This window comes from Micropterus dolomieu, linkage group LG04 (genome assembly GCF_021292245.1).
Source record: "Micropterus dolomieu isolate WLL.071019.BEF.003 ecotype Adirondacks linkage group LG04, ASM2129224v1, whole genome shotgun sequence".
In the NCBI taxonomy this organism is placed as follows: Eukaryota; Metazoa; Chordata; class Actinopteri; order Centrarchiformes; family Centrarchidae; genus Micropterus; species Micropterus dolomieu.
Genome location: NC_060153.1, coordinates 6,247,192 through 6,273,540, shown reverse-complemented (window position 1 = coordinate 6,273,540; position 26,349 = coordinate 6,247,192). Strand labels below are relative to the sequence as shown.

General features: G+C 39.6%; 3 protein-coding genes across 4 annotated transcripts in view; all 3 read right to left on the bottom strand.

Moving 5' to 3' along the window:
* Positions 1 to 337: 337 nt before the first annotated feature.
* Positions 338 to 2,476, bottom strand: LOC123970308 (fibroblast growth factor-binding protein 1-like). 2 transcript variants are annotated; one of them, XM_046048294.1, is made up of 2 exons: positions 2,396 to 2,476; positions 338 to 2,097 (listed from the first exon to the last, which is right to left on the bottom strand). In XM_046048294.1, exon 2 carries the CDS (start codon positions 2,068 to 2,070, stop codon positions 1,405 to 1,407), a length of 666 nt encoding a protein of 221 aa, XP_045904250.1. In that variant the 5' UTR covers positions 2,071 to 2,097; positions 2,396 to 2,476; the 3' UTR covers positions 338 to 1,404. The 2 variants fall into 2 exon arrangements, with proteins under 2 accessions (XP_045904250.1, XP_045904249.1); XM_046048293.1 differs by lacking the exon at positions 2,396 to 2,476 and adding an exon at positions 2,199 to 2,332.
* Positions 2,477 to 9,313: 6,837 nt separating this feature from the next.
* On the bottom strand, positions 9,314 to 10,036 carry fgfbp2b (fibroblast growth factor binding protein 2b). The gene has a single exon (XM_046048542.1). It carries the CDS (start codon positions 10,034 to 10,036, stop codon positions 9,314 to 9,316), a length of 723 nt encoding a protein of 240 aa, XP_045904498.1.
* Positions 10,037 to 12,044: 2,008 nt separating this feature from the next.
* prom1b (prominin 1 b) overlaps positions 12,045 to 26,349 on the bottom strand; it is a 31,603-nt gene continuing 17,298 nt past the window's right edge. Inside the window, exons 14-26 of the mRNA XM_046047492.1 lie at positions 24,578 to 24,701; positions 24,322 to 24,425; positions 23,857 to 23,941; positions 23,585 to 23,731; positions 23,144 to 23,215; positions 22,134 to 22,226; positions 20,761 to 20,814; positions 20,236 to 20,316; positions 20,005 to 20,073; positions 19,338 to 19,427; positions 15,680 to 15,795; positions 14,033 to 14,067; positions 12,045 to 13,919 (exon numbers count right to left, since the gene is read on the bottom strand). Of these exons, the coding sequence (XP_045903448.1) occupies positions 14,046 to 14,067; positions 15,680 to 15,795; positions 19,338 to 19,427; positions 20,005 to 20,073; positions 20,236 to 20,316; positions 20,761 to 20,814; positions 22,134 to 22,226; positions 23,144 to 23,215; positions 23,585 to 23,731; positions 23,857 to 23,941; positions 24,322 to 24,425; positions 24,578 to 24,701 (1,057 nt within the window). The 3' untranslated portion in view covers positions 12,045 to 13,919; positions 14,033 to 14,045. The remainder of the gene's footprint in view (positions 13,920 to 14,032; positions 14,068 to 15,679; positions 15,796 to 19,337; positions 19,428 to 20,004; positions 20,074 to 20,235; positions 20,317 to 20,760; positions 20,815 to 22,133; positions 22,227 to 23,143; positions 23,216 to 23,584; positions 23,732 to 23,856; positions 23,942 to 24,321; positions 24,426 to 24,577; positions 24,702 to 26,349) is intronic.

Sequence of the window (26,349 nt, the reverse complement as noted above, 5' to 3'; positions counted from 1 at the left end):
GGTCTTTAATAGTGTCAGTGCAAGTCCTTAGGAGTTAAAGAATCACAGTTTTTTGGACTCAGCACCTGGCACGAAAGATGTGCATATATTTTTTCGTCTCTTTCACTCACTGATTGTTGGCATCTTGAAAGTATAGTTTATACTGGTTGGAAATACTCATTTTAAGAAAAAAAGATTTTTAGAACTCAATATAAGAAAATAAATGATTCTTTTTGCAGTTTTCATTCACAATCCATGTCACCACACACACACACACAAGTAGGAATGTTCCTACATCCGTCTCCTTCCCCACATTAAAAGTCATGTTTCATATTCTTCAAGGCAGCACGACACAATCTAAATAGAAATTATTTATTTGTGGTGCATAAATACAGTACAGTCGTGTTTACAAGGTTGATTGGAAAAGTTGATCAGAGGTAGAATAAAGTACCGCTCTATTATCATAATCAGTCTTCATTTCTTTGAAATAAACAAGTGGTGCAAGAAGTATTTGGGTTCTTTGCTTGAATAAAACAATATATTACAATGAAAGTTCACGCTCTACAAACAAGACATTATTCTCAGGTTCCGAGATTCAAAACTTTGAAACCATTTCAGGGCAACATTAATGTTCCATGTGGTTGTTTTCAATGTTTGTATCTGTTAAGTGGTCATGTTATGGTGTCCAACTTGAGCTGTCAACTGTGCACTGACTGTATTATAATCTTATCCTGTTTGTTAATTAAAAAGTCAAAACAGAATATTCAAAAGAAAATGAGTTAAAGTACAGAAGATTTATCAGCAAATTGTACTTCAAGTTAAAAAGTTAAAGTCCGTACTGAGTGGTCACCTTTGGAGTGTTATGTCTTATACTTTATTTTGAATTATTGGATCCTAATGCAGTGCCATGTGAGAGGCATTTTAATTGGTCAAGGTGGAGCTAATTTTGTCTACTTTATGACCTGTGGGGTGTTTATTTGTAACAAAAAATCACATTTTATAATATCACGTTTTGGATGAACATTTAAATCTGAAACTTACACTACCAGATAAATGTAGTGAAGTATAAAGAAGCATAAAGTAGCATAAAATTGAAATAGTCAAGTGAAGCACAAGTGCCTATACTTGCTTTTCACCACTGGTGATAAATTACTGCACTTAATGGAGATAAAATAGTATCTTCCGCTCAGATTGGCTGAGTCACATTCAAAACATCTGATAAATACCTGATAAAATCCACATCTGCATAAGTAATGTAACACGTGTCATTCAGGTGTGTGTGGTCACTGAAAACCATTCAGTTCACGTCTGTAAAATGCGCACTCTGGAGAGAATATCTGACGATTATTATTATTTTTTGACAGATGCTAAAATAAAACCTGCACTCAGTCTGATAATTTCCACATCCGCTCCTGGGATCTGAAACTAACAGTCGTCACTTTGCAGCATGGAGAAGAAGAAAACGCACACACTGGCCCACGAGCTGCTGCAATGCTCTTCAGCCGTTTTCCGGTGGTCCGCGCGTTTTGTGCATGCTGTCGGTCCGGCCGGAGCCGCGGAGGTGGAGAGAGGAGGCAGGGGGTGGGGAGTCTCCGGTTCTCTCGACTGAGAGGACGTTACAGAGGCGGAGATGTCCAGCTTGAAGTGCGCATCCTTTGGCGCGCGCTTACACATGCCAGCCCTAACCATCGCGCGCTCGTCCTTGCACACTTTGCCTTGGAGCTTTTTTAATGCGCGGGCCACCTGTTTCCAAAAGCCCTTGGGGTCAGACTGGTATCCCGGGCAGCTCTGAGGTTTGGCGTTGTATTCACACTTCATCATGCGCCCCTCCCGGTTCTCGCATTTAACCGACAGCCTGACCGTCTCCCCGAAGTCCCTCGTCCCCCACGTGCACTGCATCTTGTCCTTGGTGGAGAACTTTCCTCGGCCGCTCGCTTCAGATTTACTGCCGCTCCTCTGCGCTCTGCCGGGGGCTGGGGTCAGGGTCTTGTCCGCTCCTCGGTTCTTATTGCGCGCGCCAGAGGAAAGAGACACCTGCTGACCGAGGAAGACCAACAGCAACCAGGGAGCGAAAGTCCTCAGCAGCAACATTACTTCTTTTACCAGACGATTTATTATCTGGAAGGACAGAGGATTGTTAAAAAGAATATGTTCAGTGCTGGAAATAATCAGGTCATCAGGTACAAAGCAGTGTTTAAAACGAGTTATAGGCTGCTCACAGAAAAGAAATCATAGGTAGACCGACAAAGGTTTTTATGCCAACATATACGCATATAAAAAGGTGCCATCAAAACTGAGTTCCCGAGCCTAGAGTAAATTTAAAGATTGCTGTGAAAAGTAACGAGGTCTTACTACAGTATATAACACATAAAGTGCATCCAAGAAAGTCAAATAAAGCCTCCAGAGTCTAACTTACCAAAAAAGTGCGTAAAGCTGCTTATTGTGGCTCTCTGTGGCCTCGCACATGGCTTTCAAGCATATGCTGCGGCACGCCTACCATTCCCGCCCAACACACACACACACACACACACACACACACGCATCTCCATTGAGAAAAATCTTGGGAAGAAGGAAATGTGTTTTGTTCTGACCTGAACCGTCCAAGCCGCACTCCCGCCTTCAGCAGAGAGTTTATCTGACTATTTTAGATTAGATTAGGTTAGATTTAATAAAAAGAATTGAACAAACCTGATAACGACATTATAACCACACCCCACACACTTACACAAGACTTGGAGGCTCGACTCCGACTTTCCACCAATCGGCTGTTGCATTCAACCATGAGGAGATCCTTTCTTTTAACTTCCAACATGTGGCTTGACTTGTGTTGCCAAAGCAGAGGACAGAAAATACTTACAGCTACAAGATAAAGTATGAACGTGATCATAATTGAAGAAGTGCATTCTTATGGAAGCTTTGAAATGCCTAAACAAAAACAAATCAGAAGTGAGATACAAAATACATTGTTACATATATGTTGGCCAATCTGCAAGTTCTTATAGGTCATTTAATCTGCAGTATCTTAGTTTGGATTAATGTTGTATTGATTTTAATTCAACTTTATTGTGAAAATCCAATGTACTAACATGTCCAGGAGGCAGGGAAATCTGAGAGATTAAATGAGTACAAGTAAGTATAGAAATAATTATTATCCAAAGACCTCAGCCAATTCCTGATCAATGTTTTATTCATATTTGCATGATGCTATTGCCTATTGACCAAAGTCACTGAGCCAAAAGCCTTTCAGTCTAAAGTTTTGCATACTTCTCTACATCTACCACTTAAAAACAGAATGATAGCAAATAGAAACATTACCATTCATACTCCACTCATAATCTACAATGTAAAATGTACATAAATTGAATATTCAAACTTACATAATGCGATAAAAACATAAACATTTTTACAGATGTGCTCAAGAGGCACTTACACTTTTATTTAGGTTAGAAGGATAAATATTTGTCTTTTAGAATTGAACATATAGGTTTTCGTGTTGACACAAATATTGTCTCTCTGTTTCTTTTGACTTGAAAGGCTGCCTGTCATAGCTGTCATCAGTTTGTGTCAGCAGAACTAAGCTCTGCCATCAAGCTGTGATTGGACAGTTGATTATTTTTTATTTTGGCATGGACAACGGAGAAAGCTCCCTTGCACTATGTCATGAAAAACGATGATAGTGCTTTGTCTCTGGTGTTTAGTTTGTTTTCAGTACCAGGATGCATTGCACACAAGCTTCTGACACTGACGCCCATCCAGTAAGGCCACCACGGCTCTGAGCAAGCTAGCTGCTGGGTGCTAAAGTGATGCAATGTTGCCAAGCAAATTAATTAATTAATTTTCCCATTTCCTTATTCTTACCATTGTCTTCCTCGAACAACTCTCTCTTTTGCTCAAGGACAATTTGTTGTTAGACACCTGGTATAACAGTCTGAACTTGTTGGTGACAAAAATAAGCACTGCCCCAAAGGAATACATTGCAGCGTCTGCAGCTGGTTTGCGGCTGCTGGCTGAAGCCGTCTACTGCACGGATCTTCTATACCTACTAATCATTTCGACATGTGAAAATATATCCTTTAAGACTGCTATAAGAAAATGTCTCCATTGTTCTCTGAACAAATAGGATTCTTGTTTTTTTTTTGGGCTAATTTGGGATTGTTTGAGAGCTGGAGAGAATCAAACACTTGAAGTAAAGGTGACTCTTGATCTCAGAAAAGCCTTAATATAAGTGAAATTGTTCAATTCAAGGTCTTGATTCAAGGCCTTGAAAACAGTTAAATACTGTGTTTTAGAATAGTCTTAAATAGCTGACATTTTGACTCAAAGTGGTAAAAGCACAGGTGTTACTAATAACATTTTCTGTCCCTGTAAGCCATGACAGTGGCTGAAACATCCAAATGCAATTCAGCCATCTTTAATTTTCATTATTTAAAAGTACTTTTCCTGCTGGGACATGTTTTCACAACATTTTCTTGCAATCTTTTCTGCAATTTCCTGGCTGTTCTGGTGAAAAGATAAATACATTGGCTATGACTTTATTTCCGATGAGACCACAGTTGCTTTGTTTTCACTGCTGACATTGGCCACATTGTCGATTCCAACTGCCTTTGTTCTGTCACTGTTATCTATCCAACAGTAACACATTTACCAGATGTCAGCTCCCTCCCCCCCCATGAACTCTTAGATGGTTCTCCTTCCTCCTCTGATATCCTGACATTAACTCAGTGAGCTCCTTTATGCACTCAGCTCAGAAGGGACATCAGTAGAACTCATCTTAGTTGATAGCCTCAGTTTTTTAAAAGCTGTCGACACATTGCATATGCATTTGTTTTTTCCTTTAGCATCTTCTAACATGCATTGTATCCTATTTTTTACAGTGACTTTGTCCCAACTCGTTTTTGTGAATTTTTCATTTAAAAAGTCTGTAATTCTAAATCACTTGAAATATGAACAAATCAAAGTTTTAAACATTTCTTTCAAATAAATGTTTATGATCGACAGACATAAATGGAAAACTGCTGCCCCATACCAGCACTTTCAACTGGTTTTCTCAGCTTGTCTCTACATTATATATAAATAAAATTATGTTACTGTAAATAAAACATGCTCAGTGACTCCACAGAGACTCATAAACAACTGATGTTATATATAGAGAGAGCAGAAGTCAGTGACTCAGCCAGTGTCAAACATAGGTGTAACTAATAATATCATAATCGACAAATCCAGTCCACTCAGGTGTTCCAGTTTATGGACCCTGTTGCTTTGTGCTTCCTGGTTCACTGGCATGACTTACTGAAGATCGTTCAATGGAACAGAGCAATCATTAATGTTAGTAGTTCCATCTAAAACACAATGCTTTTGCTGCAATGAGTCAAAAGTCAAAATGTTTGCTCTGAAAAAGGTCCACCAGCCTCATTTCCTCCATAGATTTCCTCACAGAGTGTTTCTTTAACCACCCTTTTGGGTAAGTTGAAACACAATGATTTTAAGATAAATGGGTCCTTCCTCTGGAGATAGATCAGATATTGTTTGTTCACAATTTGGGTCAAACCAAGCTGACAAAATGACAGAAAGGCTCCACAAAGAATCTCATGTTTGGATTGGGCTACAGGAATGTAAGTTGATAGAAATGGCTTGTATTTGTTTCAAGAAAACTACAGCAAGGAAGAAGAACCTTTAGGACACAAAACCCAACACAAGCCAATATGTCGACATAAGTGTTTACACTGAAGGAACTGAGCACTCAATTATACATTAATAACTTGAAATAAATACTAATATTATAAATTAGATTTTTTTTGATGCTATGAAGTTGACCTACATATGGCATATAGTTGGTACATTTATTCAAGTACTGTTTGTACAAATTTTGAGGTACGTTTGATCTCATGCCACTTTATAATTCAGAGGGAAATATTTTACCTTTTACTCCACTAGTTATCTGATTGCTTTAAAAGATTTTTGCAAACAAAGTACAGCTGAAACGATTAGTAAATGAATTGATTGACAGACGACTGTTAATCATTTGGTAATTTATTATGCAAAAAATTTAATGGGTTTAGTGTCACGATCCGGCCCTGAGCTTGTCTGGGTTATATTATTTTGGCCATGCCTTCTCTGTGTTTTGATTTTGGGTTGTCTGTGTCTGTGTTTCAGTCCTGTCTGTCTGTGGTCTTGTATCCAGTCTTCTGCTTGTTCTGTGTGGTGGTTCTGATCTGTACTGTTATCTCGGTGTCTGCCTTTAGTACTTGTTTAGTTCTGTTCCTGTCCCTCATGTGTTAGATCTCTACCATCATGCTTGGGTTCTGTCTGTTTGTTAGATGTCAATTTATGTTCTCCACCAGTTTCATTAATTAATCTGATTTTGATCATTTTGCTTTAGTCTCTGTGTAGCCTTCATTATTTCATTCATCCACATCTTTAAGTTACTTCGTATCTGCCTTGTCTCGTATCCTAGTTCCAAGTTTGGTGTCTTAGTTCGTAGTCCTGTACCTTAGTTCATGTCTTAAGTGTTTACTCCTGGTCTGTATACTTCCGTGTTTTGCCCATGTCTGCTCTGAGTTTTGTTTTATCTTTGCTTCAGTTTGTGTTCCTTGTTATTAGTGTATTCGTATTCTGTCTGCTTGTGTCTGTCTAACACACAATTTTACAACAAACACACTGTCTTATTGTGATGGCATTTTCTCACAAATTTTTACAAACCAAATCAGTGGATTATTCTAGAAAACAATCAGCAGATTAATCCATAATAAACATAATCATCAGTTACATACAGTAAAACATTTGCTCCACATCACCTCAACCAACTACAACAGTAAAATACTGCTTTTACATCAATGCATGAGTAAACTAATAAATATCTAATGAAATGATGTCAAATAGTATAACAGGAGAAATTTTTCTGCAAATACTTTTAATACTTCAAATACATTTTCCCGATTATACTTATACATTTTCCTTCAGTAACATATTTCAATGCAAGAATTTTACTTGTGGTGTTTTTACTTAAGACCCAAATACTTTCTCCATTACTGCTAACAGCAGATTCTGATTCTACCTGAGGTTAAATGAATGTGTTCACCCCACCCTGTCATCACATTTCATCAGTTATGACGCAGCTGCTGCAGGTTGGAACAAAGACATCATGCAAGTCTCACATGGGCAAGTGTCCAATAAGTTACAGTAGTTTATCATTGAGTCGCTGTGTCAGAAATAGTAGTAGAGGATTTACTGTAAGTAAACAGTAGGGAGGCTGTGAGTGTGTATGTGTCTGTGTAACTTTCATTATGGGGATGAGAGAGCGAGCGAGAGAGAGAGAGAAATATGAAGCTTCCCCTCAGCTCAGATATTTCCGTCTCTGCTCGGTGCAGCACCATCTTGTGGTTGCCGGAGTTTGATTAATTGACACTGACCAATGAAGCTGTGTGTGTGTAAATGGTCATAGGAAACAATATATGTCTAGACAGGCCTGTATATATTCCTCACATGATGTAAAAGACACCTTTCAAGTTGCGGGTAATTTGGGTAAGACACATAATTTGCTCCTTTTGTTTTGGTTTATTGCTACGCTCCCTTGCAGTATTTTGGATCACACAATAAAATGTGTGCACATTTAGAAAGCTTTGTTTTGTGTACTTTTACTTAATTGATGTGTTTTGCTGATTTTCTCTGTTGAATAAAGACATTATAAACTTATGTTTATTGTGAGCTAACAGTGCTCAGTAAGTGCGTAAAACTTTGAGTGGTCACAGAATGTATGACTGCACGCATCAAGCTACTGACTTGGTTTAATGCATTTAAATTTAGGTATTTAGTTTGATGAACACACATGTAACACTTTGTTATGCACCATTTATGGAGAGTTTAGATGTCAGCTCTGAGGTGATTTGAAGCTCTTCCACTTACACAGTTTTCCCCTTTTGATTCCTCTTAAGTAGCTTTAAGTCATCGTATTCCACACTGTCTCAAGAGTGTCATATAGTGCATATACCCTATGAGCTTGTTCCAGCTCTTCACTGAAAGTATAAAATGTTTAAACTGAGTGAAATATTCAAATCAAGATGGCTATAGCATGCCATCGAATGAAAATATTCTTGGTGTCTTGTGAATAGTTTCCCCAAAATTTCAGCCTGATACATTTGGTATCTTTGGAAACTTGGGATCTCCACTAGATAAAAATGAATGTTAAAATAATTAATGAGTGAGTAATGTCTTTCAACAATGTTTGGCTGCACAGACAGTCTGTAATGACCAATTCACTGCAATGTTAAGGTTTGAAAAAATCAAAGCTGTACCTATACACACGAGAAATTATTTCCTGCTAAACTATGTGTGTGTGTGTGTGTGTGTGTGTGTGTGTGTAATGTAGAAAAATAACACCCATGCCGCAGCCATGTTCATTTCCCCTCACACAGACCGCCTCTGTTCCTGCACACGGTTGCTCTTAAGACTCAATTCATTAGGTCATACAAAGAAGTATTTAGATCTGCTCAGACGCCTTCTGTTACTGAGCTGCATTATCTTTGCTGCAGTCTGGGTTCACTCTAGCTGTGTCTGTCCGTTAACAATTTCCTCAGCCAGGCATGTTGTTACAGCCGGTGATGAAAAGAAACAAGGACTCCTTTGAATGAACGAGTGCCAAAAGATGCTGGCTGTTTCACCTCAGCATATGAAACAGAGGACAGGATAAGAGGAGAGGTCACGCAACTTTGAATTTATTCTCTTTACCTTCACATTTTCTTTGCTGGAATACATTTGCAAAAATTACATTTATGTGACACACAGAGGGAATTTTACATCATCTACAAACAGAATCACATGCCTGCCATATTTTCCTTTCCTTGCTGTGTGTTTTACAGATAAAAAAAGACATGTAGCCTACACTACATGACAGCACAAGCAGTCATCTGCTAACTGTACACAGGTGTAAGTCAAGTGTTTTTGGCACAGCCTGTAAGATGCTGCAGTGTGAGGAATCACATGGCGAGAAATTACTCCAGAAATTGTTCCCACGGAGATCCCGGAGAGGTCAAAGATGGATGAGAAGAGTTCTGACTGAGTCCATCGCTGGTGTTTCCAACCTGAAACAGCGACAAATGATTGATTGGTTGATTTTATTAACTGTGTGCTTGAAATATCTGTGCTGAGTGAATGTACTATTTATTTTTTTTGCAAGTGACCACTTCTACCCCTACAGATGACTTCTGGTTTTACAGTGGTTCTCAGTTTAATTTCACCAAAACACCACAACTTTTCCAGCCTAGCTTTCTCTCTAATTTTCTGCTCTTCCCCTTTCTTATTAATTTTTCTGTCACTCACCTGTGTGTGCAGTATCTTCTCAGTTTTGGAACCAGCTGATAAAGTAGGTGCAGACACCTTGGAAGCTCTTCCAGCAGTACTCGGAGGCAATGCGGGAAGCTTTGGATTCAGGCTGCTCTGTGGGCCGAGTTGTGGTCTTCCCAGGCTTAGGGGTGGTTTTCTTCTGGGGGCCCTTGCCTGGCTGGGGCTTGGCGGGCTGCGGCTGGGGCTTGACAGGTTTGAGAGTAGGGGCAGGCTTGGTCTGGGCAGGCACCACCGTTTTACGCTCCTGGATGGGCTTGGAGGGCTTGAGGGTGGTGGTCTTGGGCCAAGAGGCCAGGAAGGTCATCTGGACCTCATCTGGGAACTTCTTACACATCTGTGGGCGGTAGATTTTGGGTCCCTGGCAGGCGTGGCTCAGCTTCCTCATGTCCCACATTATCTGAGTGAAGTAGTGGCGAGTGTTGAGGTTGTAGGCACGGCATAGGTTGGGTTTGCCCTGGAAGTCGCAGTAGTAGGAGCGTCCCGGGGTCTGGCCCTGGCTCGGACCTTTGCAGGAGACACGCAGGCGAGTATAGTCCCCGAGTCCAGACATCACCATGGTACAGGAGTCTTTGGTCTTGGTGATGAATTTGATGGGCTCATCATGCTGCTGTGGCTGCTGTGGCTGCTTGTTGTCGTTGCTGCTGTTGTTGGTTTGAGCATTTGACACAAAGACAGTCGCTGCCAGGAACAACAGCAACACTCTCATCCTGGCTCTCATGCTGGCGTTAGGTGTGTTAGTGATGTATGGCTGAGGGTGTGGGATGATGTGTATGTATGTGTCTGCACAGAGGGTTACTGTGTGCAAGGGTAGAAAGCATCTGAGTGTGACTTTATAAGGCTGAAGCTCACAAAGAAGTATTATTCAGGTAAACTGAACTCCTCCTCCAGCAGTGACCCCCCTCACACCACGCACGCCGCGACCAAAACTAAAATAGTGATAGGAGAAATGGATGGAAGGAGGGGGAGAACCTAAACTGAGGGAGGAGGAAAAGGGGGGAGGGGAAGCAGTCTGTGGGAGCCTAGGGGGGAAAGAGAGTAAGGAGGCTGAAGGACGGTACACACATGAAGCCAAATATTGTTTAAAAAAAAGACTTGCAAGACATTATATAATCTCACATAGGAGGTTCTTTCACTATTGATGAGGGGGGGGGAGGACGTAGGGAGGACATGGAGAGAAAGGGGGAGAGGACTGAGGGTTAAGAGCCAAATTGCAGCCTGACGTTATTTGCTGAGGATTTAAAGTTGATCTCTGACCGTGTAATAATAAAAAACCTCATCATGTTCATCTTAAGATGCTGAGAAGTTGCTGCTGCAATAACAAACAGAGCTACATACACAGATATAGTTTTTTCTTTATAAACTTAATTAACTCAAACTGTGCAGCCAAAGCTCACACAGTAATTTTTTCAACTGTCTTGCTTTAACAAGTTTGAGCAAGCGGTGACTGGGCTCGCTCATCCCTATGTTCCCAAGGTGCTATGTCAAAAGCTTATAAGGAAGGGCTGTCTTTGCAAAAGTATGAGCGGAGATGGACATTTCAAATGCTGTTTGCCAGCCACTGTGGCAATATCCGTGTCTAAAGTCAAGAAAACTGTCTGCGTGGTACAGATCTTCCCAAAAAACAAAAAAACAAAAAAACAAAAAAACAAAAAAGAATTTCCCATAATCTCAAACTAAACAAAAAACTGTGTTCTTTCGGGGAAATTGTGTTGTTACAGCAGCAAAGTCAAAAAACAAAGTTAAATAAAGATGCTCAAGTTGGTAATTAGGAAACAAAATACAATGAAAAGCCAAGAATTAATAATTGAAATCTCTGAGTAGACTGTGCTAAAGAAAGTCCCAAACTTCCTAACTCCCATATCTCTAAATACTACTGAATAAACAGTACAATGGCAATGCTCAGTATCATTCCATTGGCCAAATTGGTTGAGTTAAAAACCAGGCCTGACTGCACTCTACAGTGAGTTTTAACTTATGAAATTAAACAGAAAAACAGACTCCTCCTTTAAATATTCCATATGAACCTGCAGACTTGGACACGGAGCTGAAGAAGACAGTGTATATACCTTGTTGCTGTGTACAAAGTCACGTGTGTGTACAAATGCATGCATGCCCCTCACTACATTCAGGAAGTTTTGTTTTTAAAGCCATCAATCTTTTGCGGAGGAGAAAAAGTTCCCTCTAAGAGACACCAGGAATGCAAAGTAAACGTGTGTGTGTGTGTGTACACTATGTTGTCTAGAACAGATGTTGTCCTAAATTTAAATACTGTAGTCCTCTTCTTATAGGACGCAACAGTATCACGCCACCGCTAAGCACCCCCATCGCTCCCTGCAAACCTGCCAATCACCCAAAACAGACCTCAACCTTTTCAGCTGCTGTGTGTCTATGTATTCTGCTCTGCATATGTTACATGAATGTTATCTGCATTCCTGTGTGTTTTGGCAAGACATGCTATAAGTTGTTTTGCAGGCATGGATGTCTTACTTGTCTGAACATTTGCTTCTCTTATATTGTCAAATATGTCCTTTTATAATTCCTATCTGTGGTTCGGAGCTTATGTAAAGCTTCAAAGAGCACAAAGGCACACTTCAAAGATAATTTGTGTGATTTATGAGCACTAAAATGCTATCAGAGTTTCCTCCTGGGTGTTTTGCTATGGGGTACGTGTGAGTCCATCCAGTTCATTTCATGAGTTTATGGAAGAATAAAAAAGCAGACACTTATTGGACTGACATTTTTATTCACAGATTTGCTCCCTCACCACAACCCCCAGCTGTATTATTAAATGTTTTTGTGAGTGTTCCTCAACCAGGCCTCTGACACCATAGAGGCTTCTGGGAGTTGCACTTCTCAAACCACAGGATGGCGAAGAAAGAAAAAAAACACAAGCAACTAGGCCCTCACTAATGGTCTGGCGAGAAATGCCTAAGACACACATATTTTGTTCATTAGCTGTCTGAAAACCTTGTTAGGGTGTGTGTGTATGTGTGTGTGTGTGTATGTATCTTTATGTGTGTGTCGAATAGGCTAGTAACACTTTGCCTCTTGTAGTAGCAATGGACCAGGATAAATTCTTGACTAATCTTTTTATGTCTCAAAGATTTTAATAATCTAGACAAGCAGGAGCCAAACTGAACAGCCAGTTTCCTTCTTCAGTGTTTAAAGGAATAGTTTGGCATTTTAGGAAATTCCTTTTTTCACTTTGTTGCTGAAAGTTAGCTGAGAAGATCACTAGCACACTCATGTCTTTATGCTAACCATGAAGCGACAGCCTAGAGATGGTTAGCTTAGCTTAGCACAAAGTGTGGAAACAAGAGAACCGTTCGCCTGGCTCTGAACAAAGGGAATAAAATCCACATACTAGCACCTCTAAAGCTCACTAATTAAGATGTAATATCTTGTTTGTTCAATCCGTACAAAAATTACTCTAATAAGTTCAGGCAAGAAATATGCTGCGTTCCAGATAACTCGGAAACTAAAAAAAGTACAACGGAACGAAAGTTGGAGTTTCTACCTGTAAACTCAGGGCAAATCCATCTACCCCAACTTTATGAAGAAACAGATGTCAGACGTACCGATGAAAGTGCATGCTGAAAATGGGACACCAACGGCACTGATAAGAGTTCAATTTTGTATGTAAGAAACATCAGCTTGTCATGGTCAGCCATGTTTTTTGTTTACATTTGGCGTTGTGTGCCTGGAACGTTGGAAATTTCAGCTGGAAAATTCTGATCTCCAATTCTGACTTTGACACAGCAATATTCCCCCGTAAAACCACAAATTATGGTTTTCAGCAGTACTAGTGGAAAGGCTCTCTGTCGACTGATCTGTAATTTTGTACAGACATTTATGGCCCCCCAGAGGATGAATCCTACTGACTTTGGTAATCCCCTGACTTTTTCTCTTGCCCCACCATGAGGCTGACATTTTTGGTTTTTAGCAACTACTGGATGGATTGTCATGAGATTTGCTTGTCTTTTTCTTTATGCAAAACTAGCTAACCGGTTGCTGGTATTTAACAAAAGAAGTGGGATCTTCTTATTGTTCTCTCAGCAAGAAAGCAAATAAGTGTATTTCCCAAAATGTTGGACTAAAATTCCCCAATTCCCTGGTCGATGCAACTTTTTGAGCCAAAATGTTGCAAGCTTTATTATAAATATTCACAAAGATTAACTAATACTACTAAAAAAAACTACTTACATTTTATAAAACAAACATTAACAAAAATATATAAAACTTTCAAAAGTTTTGAAAGTGTAAAAAATGTACACTTGTGTCACCATGTTAAAACTGACAATGTAAGTACAAACAAGTATTCTCTAGAGGTAAAACTAGCTATGCAGGAACATGATAGTTGATAATGTACTGCATGACACACTAGAAAGACTGCTGTGATACTGCTGCTACTGGATGCTGACGTGTATGAGAAAACACTTTATAAATTTCAGTTGGCTGGCATCACAGGTCCTTGTCAAATGGCTTGAAGGGGTTCTGGGGGGTGGGACGCCCTCACCACACAGTTCCTGATTGTTGTCGTTACTTTTTAGTCCTTGGAAATGTTACAAGATGAACGGGAAGGGTGGAAAAGTCCAGCGGTCCTAGGAAAGATAGTCAGCCAAGTCAGAAATGACCTGCAATTGTCAGACAGTGTGTTTAACATTTTCATTATCCCTGTGAGGATGAAGAGAAGAGCAGATAGATGAGCACTTACCACGAGGGAAATATCAGTTCCAGTTCTCTTGTCCGCTGTGGAACAAGAGAAAATGACATAAATTCTGGGTTTATCTGCTACTTTGCTTTTGCGCATGCTCAAGACCAGCAGTCATGCTTATTTTCAGAAAAGAGTGTTAGTTTAAGTCAAAGGCAACCCCCCCCCCACAGTAATAGGAGCCTTTCACAAAACAATTACTCAAAATCTAGTAAGATATCTGGATAATTCAAGCAGGAAGAAATGTTGAGGGATAACTGATGTGATCACTTGCAAAATTCTGCATCAGCCATAACTTGACGCCATCTTCAACACCTGGTTCTGTATTTATGATATTGTTGTGTTTATTTTTATTCACATGCTCAACTTCCTATACAACTTCAGTTTTTTTCCCACGCCAAGCACACGAGTTAACACTTTGTTACCACGAAATGTTTGTTCTCCCTAGAGGACGCCTCCGACATGCCGAACAGATCCAAGGACAAACACATGCATCTGTCACACAATTTAGATGCAGCACGCATGCCAGTGTCAGGAGTATAAGGGGTCTTCAGCTTAAACCAGCTCCATCTTTAGTAACTCTTCCTCGTTGAGGTGTTTAAATGGACATCAACGGGTAAAAGAGACAATGGTGATGGATGAAAGGATGAAGATGACAAGAAAACAAGATGAAAAAATAAAGAGGAAGAAAAATCTCCTGAAATCAGACTGATGATGATTACATGGTTGTCAGATGGTTTGAGTTGTTTGTTAATGTTGTTAGATGATTGTTAGTGGAAAAACTGACAATCAGTACCTCATCGACGAGGAGAACGTTGCCTTGGGTCACCAGTCGGAGTAGCTCGGGGGAGCAGAGGCCCGAGGGAACCGGGTCAAAGTGTCGTTATAGGGAGAGCTATATCTACATGTACACACACACACACATACACACACAGATACACACATATGGGTAATTATTTATAAACTCTGTGAAGAAAAGTAACAGATGTCTCACTGGCTCTCAGTCACAGAGACAAAAATATCTCTCCACCAATTAAGACCGCGGCATGCAAGCGAGCAGAGACACTGCTGGTACCTGATCACAGCGAGGTCTCCATGGATATCGCACACTTGTTCATCATGACTACTTGTATTACCCATACTGCAACACTAGAGCAAAAGTGGACAGGTTGAGAAAGAGGATGGGAAGACTCCAGTGAAAGCAGCAAAGATGGAGTGATCCTCAAGAGAGCGTCGCTCAAGATGCAAATAAATTCGAAAGAGAGGAGAAAGACGCGGGAGGAGATCATGAAATGAAGATCCATGCAAAGAGAGAAAGAGCATCAGAAAGATGGGAGGCGATCCAAAGCCTTAAAGTATCCCATACCAAACAGGGAGTGGGCACGTGGTAGAGGACAAAAGGACGCCTTCCTAGCGGACAAACATCAAAGTGCAACAAGCCACGGGTAAGAGGAGCTGGAGAGAGAGAGAGCGGACAATAACATGAGGAGAAAATATGGAGAGAATGATGAAATGGAATAATGACACAGAAAACGAAAGAAGAGAATTAATTAATTCTTTTGATCCACAGAAAAGATTTAGAAAAACTAAGAGCAAAACTAATTAAAATTTCTGTCTTCTTACAAAGTGTGTGTGTGCGTTTAGACTCACTCTTCAAAGACGTCTTCTGTGTCCATCCTTCTGTAATACTTGGCCAGTTTGACGGAGAAGATGATACTGGGAACCAGAAGGATGCAGCAGCCTCCCAGACCAAACCAGAATGTGTTCTGGAAAACAGGTTTACACAACATTTTCCACGTTGTTAGCCTTCAATGCATTCCTGTCACACACTAAAATAATTATAGTTTTTTTCTATTGCTATGATGCAGTGGTCAAAACTGAAGCCACTTTTTCAAAACTCTTCACACAGTCTGCATTACCAACATCCAACAACCAGCATCCTGGCCAAACCTCCAAAAGTCACTCAAACCACCAAAACACTTCATATAAGCCTCAAATAAACTTGTTCAGCCAAAACACTGGCAACAATACCCACTCAGAAAGCATACAATCTCACTCATAACACACTGACCTACAAAACACAAACAACAGAATGCATTACGTAAATTTGTTGAACTTTTATCCTTGAAATGTCACTGATATTATTATATAAATGTTGAATTTAGTCACTTTGGTACATTTCTCAGATCAGAATTGAAATTCTACTTTTTCAACCTCCACATCATGTAGTCGCTTGTGCACATCATATGTAAAAGCAATTTCTCAGTCTTTTCAGAAATTGCAAATTGCACATGCTTTGACACATTTATGCAAATGATTATGTACATTTGCCTGCTGTTTCCTACATTATCAATTGCTTACTGTATGTCATTGCGTAAGTCACTACATGCAAAATGGTTGAACGTCATAATCTGCATTTTCCTACATATGTCTATTAGGCTTGTTTTGTAAATGTGTCCTATAGTAAATTACAAAAACATCGCCAAACTCCGCCCCTCCCTCTCACAACTAGATGCTGAGAAGTTGATCCATGCCTTTATCTCCTCCAGGTTGGACTACTGTAATGCCCTCCTCGTCGGGATCCCTGGCAGGAGACTGCAAAAGCTCCAGCATATTCAGAACTGCGCTGCCCGGGTCCTGACGAGGAGGCGCAAATATGACCATATCACTCCAGTCCTGAAATCCCTCCACTGGCTGCCCATTCAATACAGAATTCAATATAAAATCTGTCTCCTTACCCACCAGTGCATACATGGAACTGCCCCTGCCTACCTCAGTGAACTCCTCACCCCACTCACCACCTTAAGAAACCTCCGCTCCTCCACCTCTACCCACTGCCTGCACCAACCAAGGACTAAACTCTCCACCATGGGAGACAGGGCCTTCCAGGCAGTCGCCCCACGGCTCTGGAATGCCCTCACAGAGCCCCTAAGGGCCCCACAAACTCTGGAGGTTTTTAAGAAGGGCCTAAAGACTTTTCTATTTCAAAAGGCTTTTTAACAGTCATGGTTTTAAACCTTTTGTTACGGTGTTTTATTGCGATTGTTATTTTCTGGAACTGTTTTTAACCCCTTGTTGCTGTAGCACTTTGAGATTTCCCTGAAATGTAAAGTGCATTATAAATAAAATAAATGTATTAATTTATTAAATTGATGAAGTTCTGATCTGTTGTGCTGTGAATAAGAATCTGTGGCACAACAGACAGGAACATCAACCGGAGGGGGTGTTTTTATGTTTCCATTTCTTATTTTCAAATTGTTTCCGTTGTGCTATGCAGTGCTGTAAAATAGTTTTGTTTTTTTTATTTTCTGCATCACAATGACATGCTCTGTCAACAAATTACAGTGCATACAGTAAAAGTGTAACTGTGAATCCTGTCCAATCTCTTGCAATGTTTTAGTGTAACTCCGTACTGTTGACATGCATCTATGCCATACAGAAAAAGTACAGCCTTGTGCATTTTCAATCATTGTCATCAAAAGTTTAGCTATAGTTTACCAATACAAATAGTTTTGCAAATGTACCAAAGAGACTGAGAAAAAATGGAAGAAACCTGTAACATATTTTTACTTTACTGACTGTACTATAGTATATGTTACAAGAGTGAATCAGAACTGCATTCAGTAATTTACTTGTGAAAAAAAGAAGTTCCTGACATTTCAGTGCTGCAATACACTTTTTTTCAGTTGTGATGACCAGTGACCGCAGTCTGTAATTGATGTTTCATCCCCATGAACCAATTCTGCTAAAATACAAGCACATTTCTTGCTTTACACTCAGCTTGCAGTTTTACAGTAAAACCACATATTTCTCTAAAACATAAAATGGATGAAAAACAGATTTTCTATATAAATCTTTCCAGCTACAGCAAAAATGCAGGAAATTTGCAGTGTTTTGCAGGTGGTGAAGTAGTAATGAGAAAAGAAATCATGAATTTTGGAGATAGGGGTCATTGAATGCATTTTGTGTGAAAGCAATGAAAAATGATTCACAGTTTGGTCCACATACACTTCTGTTGCGCTGACTGTGTGAAGAGTTTTGACAATGTGACTTCATTTTTGACCAACGCAGGCTAGCAATTGAAAAAAACTGTAAATGATCAAATAATTAATTGTACCATTTGAAGAAAAGCTTGTCAGCTCATCTTCTCAGATGCAGTGTATCATTACTTCTTTTAATTAGTAAGTACAAAGTAGCAATAACACAGTGTATTGTACTTGAAGTAGATACAATAAAAGTACTCGTGCAGCAGAATGGCCTCCTCCAGAGTAACTGGGTGTTTTAATGTCATATTTGGATAAGGTGGACCTGATTTTGACAACTGTACGTGTTGAGTAGTTTAACATAGTAGTAGTACAAATTAGTGTCAATGGTAATTTTACAGTACGAAAATGTAAATGCAGTACTTGCGTAAATCTATTTTGCTGCTTTCCACCACTCCTCAAACGAGGATTCCTTACTTTTCTTTTTTATATTATGATCGTCATTCAAATATATTTTGATTTTGGACTGATGGTCAGACAAGAGAAGCAACATGAAGATGTCTCCTTAGCTCTCAGAAATCATGATTTTTCACAATTTTCACACATTTTAAAGACTTAAAAGTATACAAAGAAAATTTAATTTTCAGATTAATCAAAAATGTAAAAAATTGTTAGTTTCAAACCTTAGACAGAATTTCCCATCTACAGTTCTGACAAAGGCATGTCCACATGGATGCACAAGAAATTTACACATCACAGTTCAAGGCACACATAGGACAGATCATCTGAACATAAAAATGCGCTGCATGTCACAACAGTGGCTGCAGGCTCTGCTGAAGCACCGATGTATAAAATCTCTGTTTGTATTGACCACATTCTGTGGCTTATTCAGGCTCTCGTTAACCTCTCACAAACTCACATGCATGATATATAGCTGATATGTAAATATGAAACTTTACAACTCCTCGGGACTGTAATAAAACCTGTGAATAATCTATGTGTATGTAACTGCCTTGTCCTGCCTCAAACCAGACTCTATCTCATCTCAGTGTGTGTGTGTGTGTGTGTTTGTGCGCGTGTGTGTGCGTGTGTGTGCGTGAGGTAGTCGGAGACCTAAGAACAAACTGTTCTCATATGTGTGGCTGAGTGACTCCACAGCTTTCATCCCAGAGCTCCCTGAAACTGTCAAAGAGCCGTTTATATTTCTAGTTGAAATCATGTATTGTACATACAGCTGTGAAATGAATCAGTGCACCTTAGCAGCCTTACACACACACACACACAAACATACACACACAGATAACCACAGTGTTCTGGTGCCTTACCACTGAATCGACAATGAAGCTGCAGCCTACTATCTCCATGCTGTCCACAATGTTACTGATGGGTTTACACTGGGCCACCTCTGCAGTCAGCTGTAGGGGGAAAATAAACACATCAGGGTATTTACACAAAACTCCCCAAAGTATAGACTATAGTGTATTTGTGAAAGTCCAATTTACTAGAAGAAAGTATGTGTGAAGCAGTGGAAAGATCCTTCACTTATGGACACTCAACCTTCTTATTAGAGACTTCAAATTTAAATCTTGGACTGTTACAATCAGGGAACCTCTAAGGCTTTCACTCTAAACGGTGCAACTCGATTACTGAGAGAGGATAGAGTTTTATTGTTCATTCACTATCATCAAGTAGAAATCCAACACTACAGAAACACATTTGCTTTGGATTTCATCTTTCCTTCTGGTGACAATTGTTTAAGTCTGTTAGTCTGTTTCCATTGCACTTTGTCGCACTTTGCTTTTATTTATTGACCAACGTTTCCTTTTTTGCAATATTTTGAGGGTTTCCAGTGTTTCCACTCAGGTTTTTTTAATCTTAAATCTAAAGCTGCGTAAAAACTGGTGGATGTGAATGTACCTGGTCTCTCTACTGTAAATTTTGAACCCATCAGCTTTTAAAGGATACATCATAGAAAACTGGTAGAACACTCACTGAGTTTTTAATCCATTCTGTGTACTGTTTGAAGTATCCTACCAAGCTGTGTGTGTAGCCCTTTGTTTCCTAGACACCAACAGAGAAGAAAACATGTCAGTAAATGTTTGACTACAGCCTTAAACCTTCTTATTTTTTCGCTAAAGATCTTTTTTTTCTTGAAATGCCACATGTACCCAGTTAAATCTGGCTCATATAAAAGGTACAATAGTGTTTGTTGTGGTTTTTTACCTGTTTCACCACATGGGAGGCGTTATGAGTGATGAGGTACTCTGCTGCATCGATGGCACTCAGGATATTTGTGACCTTGACCTAAAAGAGAGAGAGAGAGAGAAAGAGAGATCATTTAACTTTAGTAAACTTTTTGCTGTTTATTTTCACTTAACAATATAGAAGTATAACAAACAATCAAGAGTGGATATGTTTTCTGTGTAGCTTGAGACTTCATTAAATATTCATCTATGTGCTAATACACAACAGTAATACTGTATATCATTTATTTTATTTATTTTTATTTATTTCAGAGCTCATGTGGAAGTCAGCAGTACAACATGGTTGTATTTAATGCAGAAAGGCTAGTTGTGGAAACAAACATGGAATAAGATGTGACCTTCAAATACAATGTACAATGCACAATGTATCACCCTACAATGTCTCATTTTTTGTTGATTTGTTGTGTGGACTGGTGTTGATTTTGACACATATGAAGGCTGTAATTAAACTGTGGGTAACAGTATAGTGTTTTTGTATCCTCACCGGCAGCTCGCTGGACATCCTCTGCAGTTGCTTGATACTCTGGCTCAGGGTACTCTGTGTGAGGAGACAAACTGTTACCAAACAGAGCATAAGTACATGTCTAAGTACTCATGAACAAATACGCCACCACGTCACCTCTCACAACATTAACAACAGCGCTACGACAAACACGCACAGATGAACTGTCACATTGCTGTGTATCAACAGCGTCTTACCCGCGCTTTGACATATTTCTGTCACCATTTAACAAAAGAAAAAAGAAAGAGAGAAAGGAGTTGAGGGGAGCAGCGAACAGAGACACATGTTTACTAATATTATGTGTTTTAAATATTATTGGCTTAAAATGTATGCTTTAATGTTGTTTGTTTTGAACTTGTGATCTGATTATTTCAAAATTCTAAATTTTGTTTGTTGTTTGTTACCTACAACTGCATAAGACAGCAGACACAGTGGTGGGAGCACAACCACCTTTACCTACACTGAACAAAATTAGACGCAACACAAGGGGAAAGTCTTAGATCTTTGAGTTCAGCTCATGATGTATGGGGGCAAAAACAAAAGTGTTGAGTTTATAATTTTGTTCAGTACTGTATAAATGTCAGGAAATCAAAAGAAATAGTAACAGGTACACCATCATTCCCACATCCCATCCTCATCAATGACAAAACAGTTGAAATGGTTGACAGCTTCAAATATCTCAGATTCATGCTGGACAATAAACTCACCTTTGACCAGATTACAAAGGACATTCAAAAAAGAATGAGCCATCTGTAAACTCGAAGGATTCTATCTTACCACCCATCTCCTCCTACTGTTGTACCAACACTGTAACCAACACTGCTGCCAAAATTGTAGCTCTACCCACACCTAACTTCTTAGAGCTCAGTTCTAAGGCCATCATACGCATTGCACATATAATACAACAGGACATCACAGACCCACTAAATCTCCACTTCACTGTACTGCCCTCTGGTTGCAGTCACAGGTCACCAAGGTGCAGAAGGCTCGCTTTGGCAAAATACCCAATTAAGTATGTAACACTTGTAATGTTGCCTGGTATCTGTAGCCAAAGCAGCCCTAAACAGGGCGACGCTCTTCTCTCTGAGATGTAGAGGAGACGAAGTATGGGGTAGCAGAAAATAGAAGTACAGTACTTGAGTGAATGTAATTAATTAGTTACATTCCACCACTGGTGTCTTTCCTGTGATGTAAAGTGCTATGAAAAAGAATTTCGCCCCTGGGACAATAAAGTCTAACTAACTCTCTTAAAGTAAAATAATGTAAATCTGTGTGTATTAGCTTGTGCGTATGTTTGAAATGTAGGTGTTTAATGCGGCATTAGTGCATGTTTTTGTTGTGGGAGAAGTGATTACCATTGCTTGCTCCACGGGAACCACCTGTTCTCTGTGAATCTGTCTGATACTGCTGGCGTGTCCTTTCAGTGCATTCTCTAGAGCCCCACGTGGCTGTAAACAAACAAACAAAAAAACACACACACACACACACACACACACTCAAACAAAGAGCAGAGGATACAGCAGTCTGGATAATTAGGTGATGAATATTAACTCAATGACTTTAGAAATACAGTACATACACACACTAATCCTTCTGTTGCATGTCCCATGTGTTTTTAAATGGCAACAGTTCCTGTACTATTTGCTATGCATGTGCCATAAAAGTGTGTGTGTGTGCGCGTGTGTGTGTTCAGGGTGAATGGGTGGCTTGTTCAGACCAACAAGCCCGGTCACTGAGCTCAAAGCAAAATCATTTTCTAGAGGGGCTGTCGATCTGCATTTGTGGACTAATTGGTTTAAGAATATTTTGTTTCCTATCTCATTCCTACAGTCTGCAACATGTACATCAATATTAATTAAGATAAACAAAACAAACAGCTTAAACTTATAATACTTGTCATAAGATGCTCTGAATTGCAAACTGATTTTTCTTTTGAAAAGAAGGCGGAAAGATGTGCTGTCAGAGTAAAAACACCTCCCCCCCACCAAAAAAATGTCTAAAGTGAACTCCTTTGGTCCAAATTATTTCCAGCCAAATCAACAATCTAAAGGGACAGTAGGATGTAGATGATTCATTTTAGGTCTTTTAGCAGTTAGCAGTACTCTAGCAGCATAAGCTAAACTTGAATGTAAACTAAATGTGAGAGGTCCACGCAGCCTACCTCATCTTAGACAAGTTACTCTATGTACAGAATAACCTGCATGGGGATCCTCAAAACCCTCAGTAACAGTATTTCAAAGCAATGTGTATAACACTGTGTGCAAAACCTCGCTTTTATGACGTTTCTTTATGATTTTAGCATTTGAATGAAAAAAGAAATCATGCTGTTGCTTTAATTTGTTGGTACAATGATGATGACACTCACCAGTTGGTCGGCTTGAGCCTCCAGGTCAGTAGAGAAGGACAGGAGATCCACGATAGTGACTCCCTTATTTACCTACAACAACCAAACAGAGACATTCACTCATGAAGCAGCACGGATAATATTGTTTAAGATTCCCTCAATTTGCATAGCTTTCTTTAGATTTCAAACTGGATTTGGTATAGTTGTGCATAATTCTGTCTTTTTTTTATCACGAATAGATTAGTGTTATATAACAGAGAGAGTTTTTTTTTTAAGATTGACTTTTTTTTATTTCATATTTCAACAGTTATACAGTTATACTAAAAGAACAACAATTCTGTTTTGTGTGTGGACATTGTATTAACTCCTGAAGGCTTAGCCTAACCTTAAATAAAACTTCAACCCAATCAACCACACACACACACACACACACACACACACACACACACACACAGATTTTACCTCAGCCAGGTAGGCTTCATAGTCGATCTGTCCAATTCCAGAGTTGGCAAAGTTGATGAGGTTGTCTCTGCCAGCCTGCTCCAGCAGTGTAATGTCCTGCAGGTCAATCTGCACACTCTCAAACACTTTACCCAGATCCCTGTTGTACTGTAAAACATACATATAAACTTACAAGTTGCCAGACTGTCATTCATCTTGCTCCACCATCAGTAACATGCATCAGTAACACAGATTTATTATCAGCAATTCCCACACAGTAACCTGACACTTACCACAGTTCTGTTGAGGAAGGAGTTGATGTTAAACATGGTCTCCAGTTGCAGAGCATGGTACAGACCATTGTTCTCATAACACTCCCTACGAGATAAATACAGTATCATCACACACTGAAACTCCACCAGGGTAAATTTATGTTTACTTGTAAGGCTCATTCTTTTAGTTTATTTTAGTTTGTTTTGAAAATATAAAATTGTTTTTTTTACTTAGAACATTAAAAAACTGAATGAACAAAAAAAGCCAAAAATTTAATTTGTAGTACAAACATTGGATAATAAGTGTTTTTCATTTTTCTCTTCACTGTCTATAATCAGACGCACATACTGCAAATTGCAGTAAACAAAGTCTTCATGGGGCAGAAAACAAACGTCTTTTGAATGTGCAAATGCAAAGCCCAGGAGGTAAATCAGTTCAGTGAGCCTTATGTACAGTATGAACAGTATTAGCTGTTGGCATGTTACCTGTACATGCTTCCCAAAGTCAAGTCAATGTTCGGATTCTGAAACAGCATCCCAGGAAGGAAGTTCTTCTTGGCGGGATGAACCAGGAATGGTGTGTCTATGATCTACACACATGCATATTCATCAGCACAGAGCCACAGTGTTGCCTGTTCTTTAACGCTATCCCGCTGAGATAAAACTCTCTCCAAGATAAACTCAGAGAGAGGCAGAGTGCATATAATATGATTCAGGAAGGAAGAGAGTTTGGATTCAGTACCTTGAATAGCTGTCGGTTAGCCAGCGGTTCACACACCAGCTTCTCCACGTTGCCACCAACAACAAACAAGATGGTCACGATGCCCATCAGCACCCAGGCAAAAAGAAAAGAAAAGCCCACCCCACTGAAAGAGCAAGAGATAGAGTGTGGGAAACATTAATCACACAGAAAGTTATCTTATAGTCTCTATTTCCTACCTTCCATAATCAACATTTCTGCTTTATTTTTTCCCTTTGTCTTAGGTTTTACCTTCAGCCTAATTAATGGACATAGAGACATCCAATTTTACATTGTTTGCTCACTTTTCAGTAGCTGCTGAACTAAAAAAGTACCTGCTAATAATAACTTTTTTCAGCACGGACAAGGCTGCACAAATGGTAAATTGTGGGACCTAGATGTGTATAAAACTGAACTTTGGCTATCCTTCCTATCAATAGACTACAATGTGTCAGTAAAAAGTAAAATCTACTACATCTCAGGTGCTCTTCATTAATGTATGAAATAACATCTATGGATATTATTCTAGTGCATTGTTAAACTGTATGTAAAGTTTTACCAAACATTTCAAATGTTACTGTCTCAGTAAGTTAAGAAGTTTGATTTTTGACCCCTCCTCAGTCCTTGTCACTAACTTATATTTCACTCATTATCTTTTGCATGTATGATAAAGTAATAAACATTTCTCACAGCAGACATTTGGTCTTGTCAGAGTAAGAAAAGCACAGCATGGCTTTGTTGCATTTAGCTACAGAAGTAGCAGTGAGACAACACGCACAATAGCAAGGACCTGGAACTTGCACACTAATATGGGTATAGCTAATATTATTGTTATAGGGAACACCTGTATTATAAGTCAACATGTCTGCTGTTTAGGTCTAGGCTGTGTCAAAATCACCCCCTATTTATTATATTGTGTTGGGACTGTTCTTTTGGTAACATACGCCATTAGCAGGTTGCCGCCGGTGTTTGATAGGCAGCCTCGGGTTGTTGGTGTAGCTTGCTTGTCGTAGCCACAGGTGCCACACAGCAGTCCAAGGATGTTGAAGGCCAGGACAAGGACGACCATGCAGAGCACTGCCACACAGCCGATCCACCTGCAGCACATCCAGCAGTTACGGAGCAACATTAGCTTTTGTTTGGAGATGTATTTCTGGCCACCTGATAAATGTAAGCCCAAGATTCACTCTTTTATAGCTCTGTTTTTCATCACTACCTACTCCTGAGGGAAATATCTGACTCTTTAGCTGCTAAATGCTCCACTATTTTCATCAGCTAGTTGCTAACCATGTCTGTCTGGTGTTTGGTGATGAGAAGGTACTGTACATTGGATTTTTAGAGCTTTTTCTCTGAGAGTACTGAGAGTAAAGTTGCAGGCTGAACAGCTAAGCGATGAGCTGAAGCCTGTTAATAAAGTTACATAAAGCCAAGGGGAGCTGCAGATTTGTTGGATAATTCTCATCTGGCATTTCATTGCCCCCCAAGATGGGAAGTTTGTCCCCATAATGTGATAGATTTTTGCTCCCACAGTGTCCACAGACAAACACACATGCACAAACCTGTAGAAATCCATTTGGTCAATCTGTGGGTAAAAGGACTCAATGTTTTTCTGTCCTTGGTTGAGGAAAATGGTGAAATTGGCCAGAGACGCTTCCACTGGGAACATCTTGGAGAAGTCGTTAATCTCTGTGCCAATCTTGTCCAGCATGCCTTTTACTCCTAAAAACAAAAGGACAACCAAAAAATCAGAATGCAACATGACATAACTTTTTTTC

Bases quoted from the DNA above. Each gene is read 5' to 3' on its own strand.
- LOC123970308 (XM_046048293.1), bottom strand. From the start codon at position 2,267: ATGGCACCTTTTTATATGCGTATATGTTGGCATAAAAACCTTTGTCGG. The intron at 2,098-2,198 runs GTGAGCAGCCTA...CTGTCCTTCCAG, and splicing joins CTACCTATGATTTCTTTTCT to ATAATAAATCGTCTGGTAAA.
- fgfbp2b (XM_046048542.1), bottom strand. From the start codon at position 10,036: ATGAGAGCCAGGATGAGAGTGTTGCTGTTGTTCCTGGCAGCGACTGTC.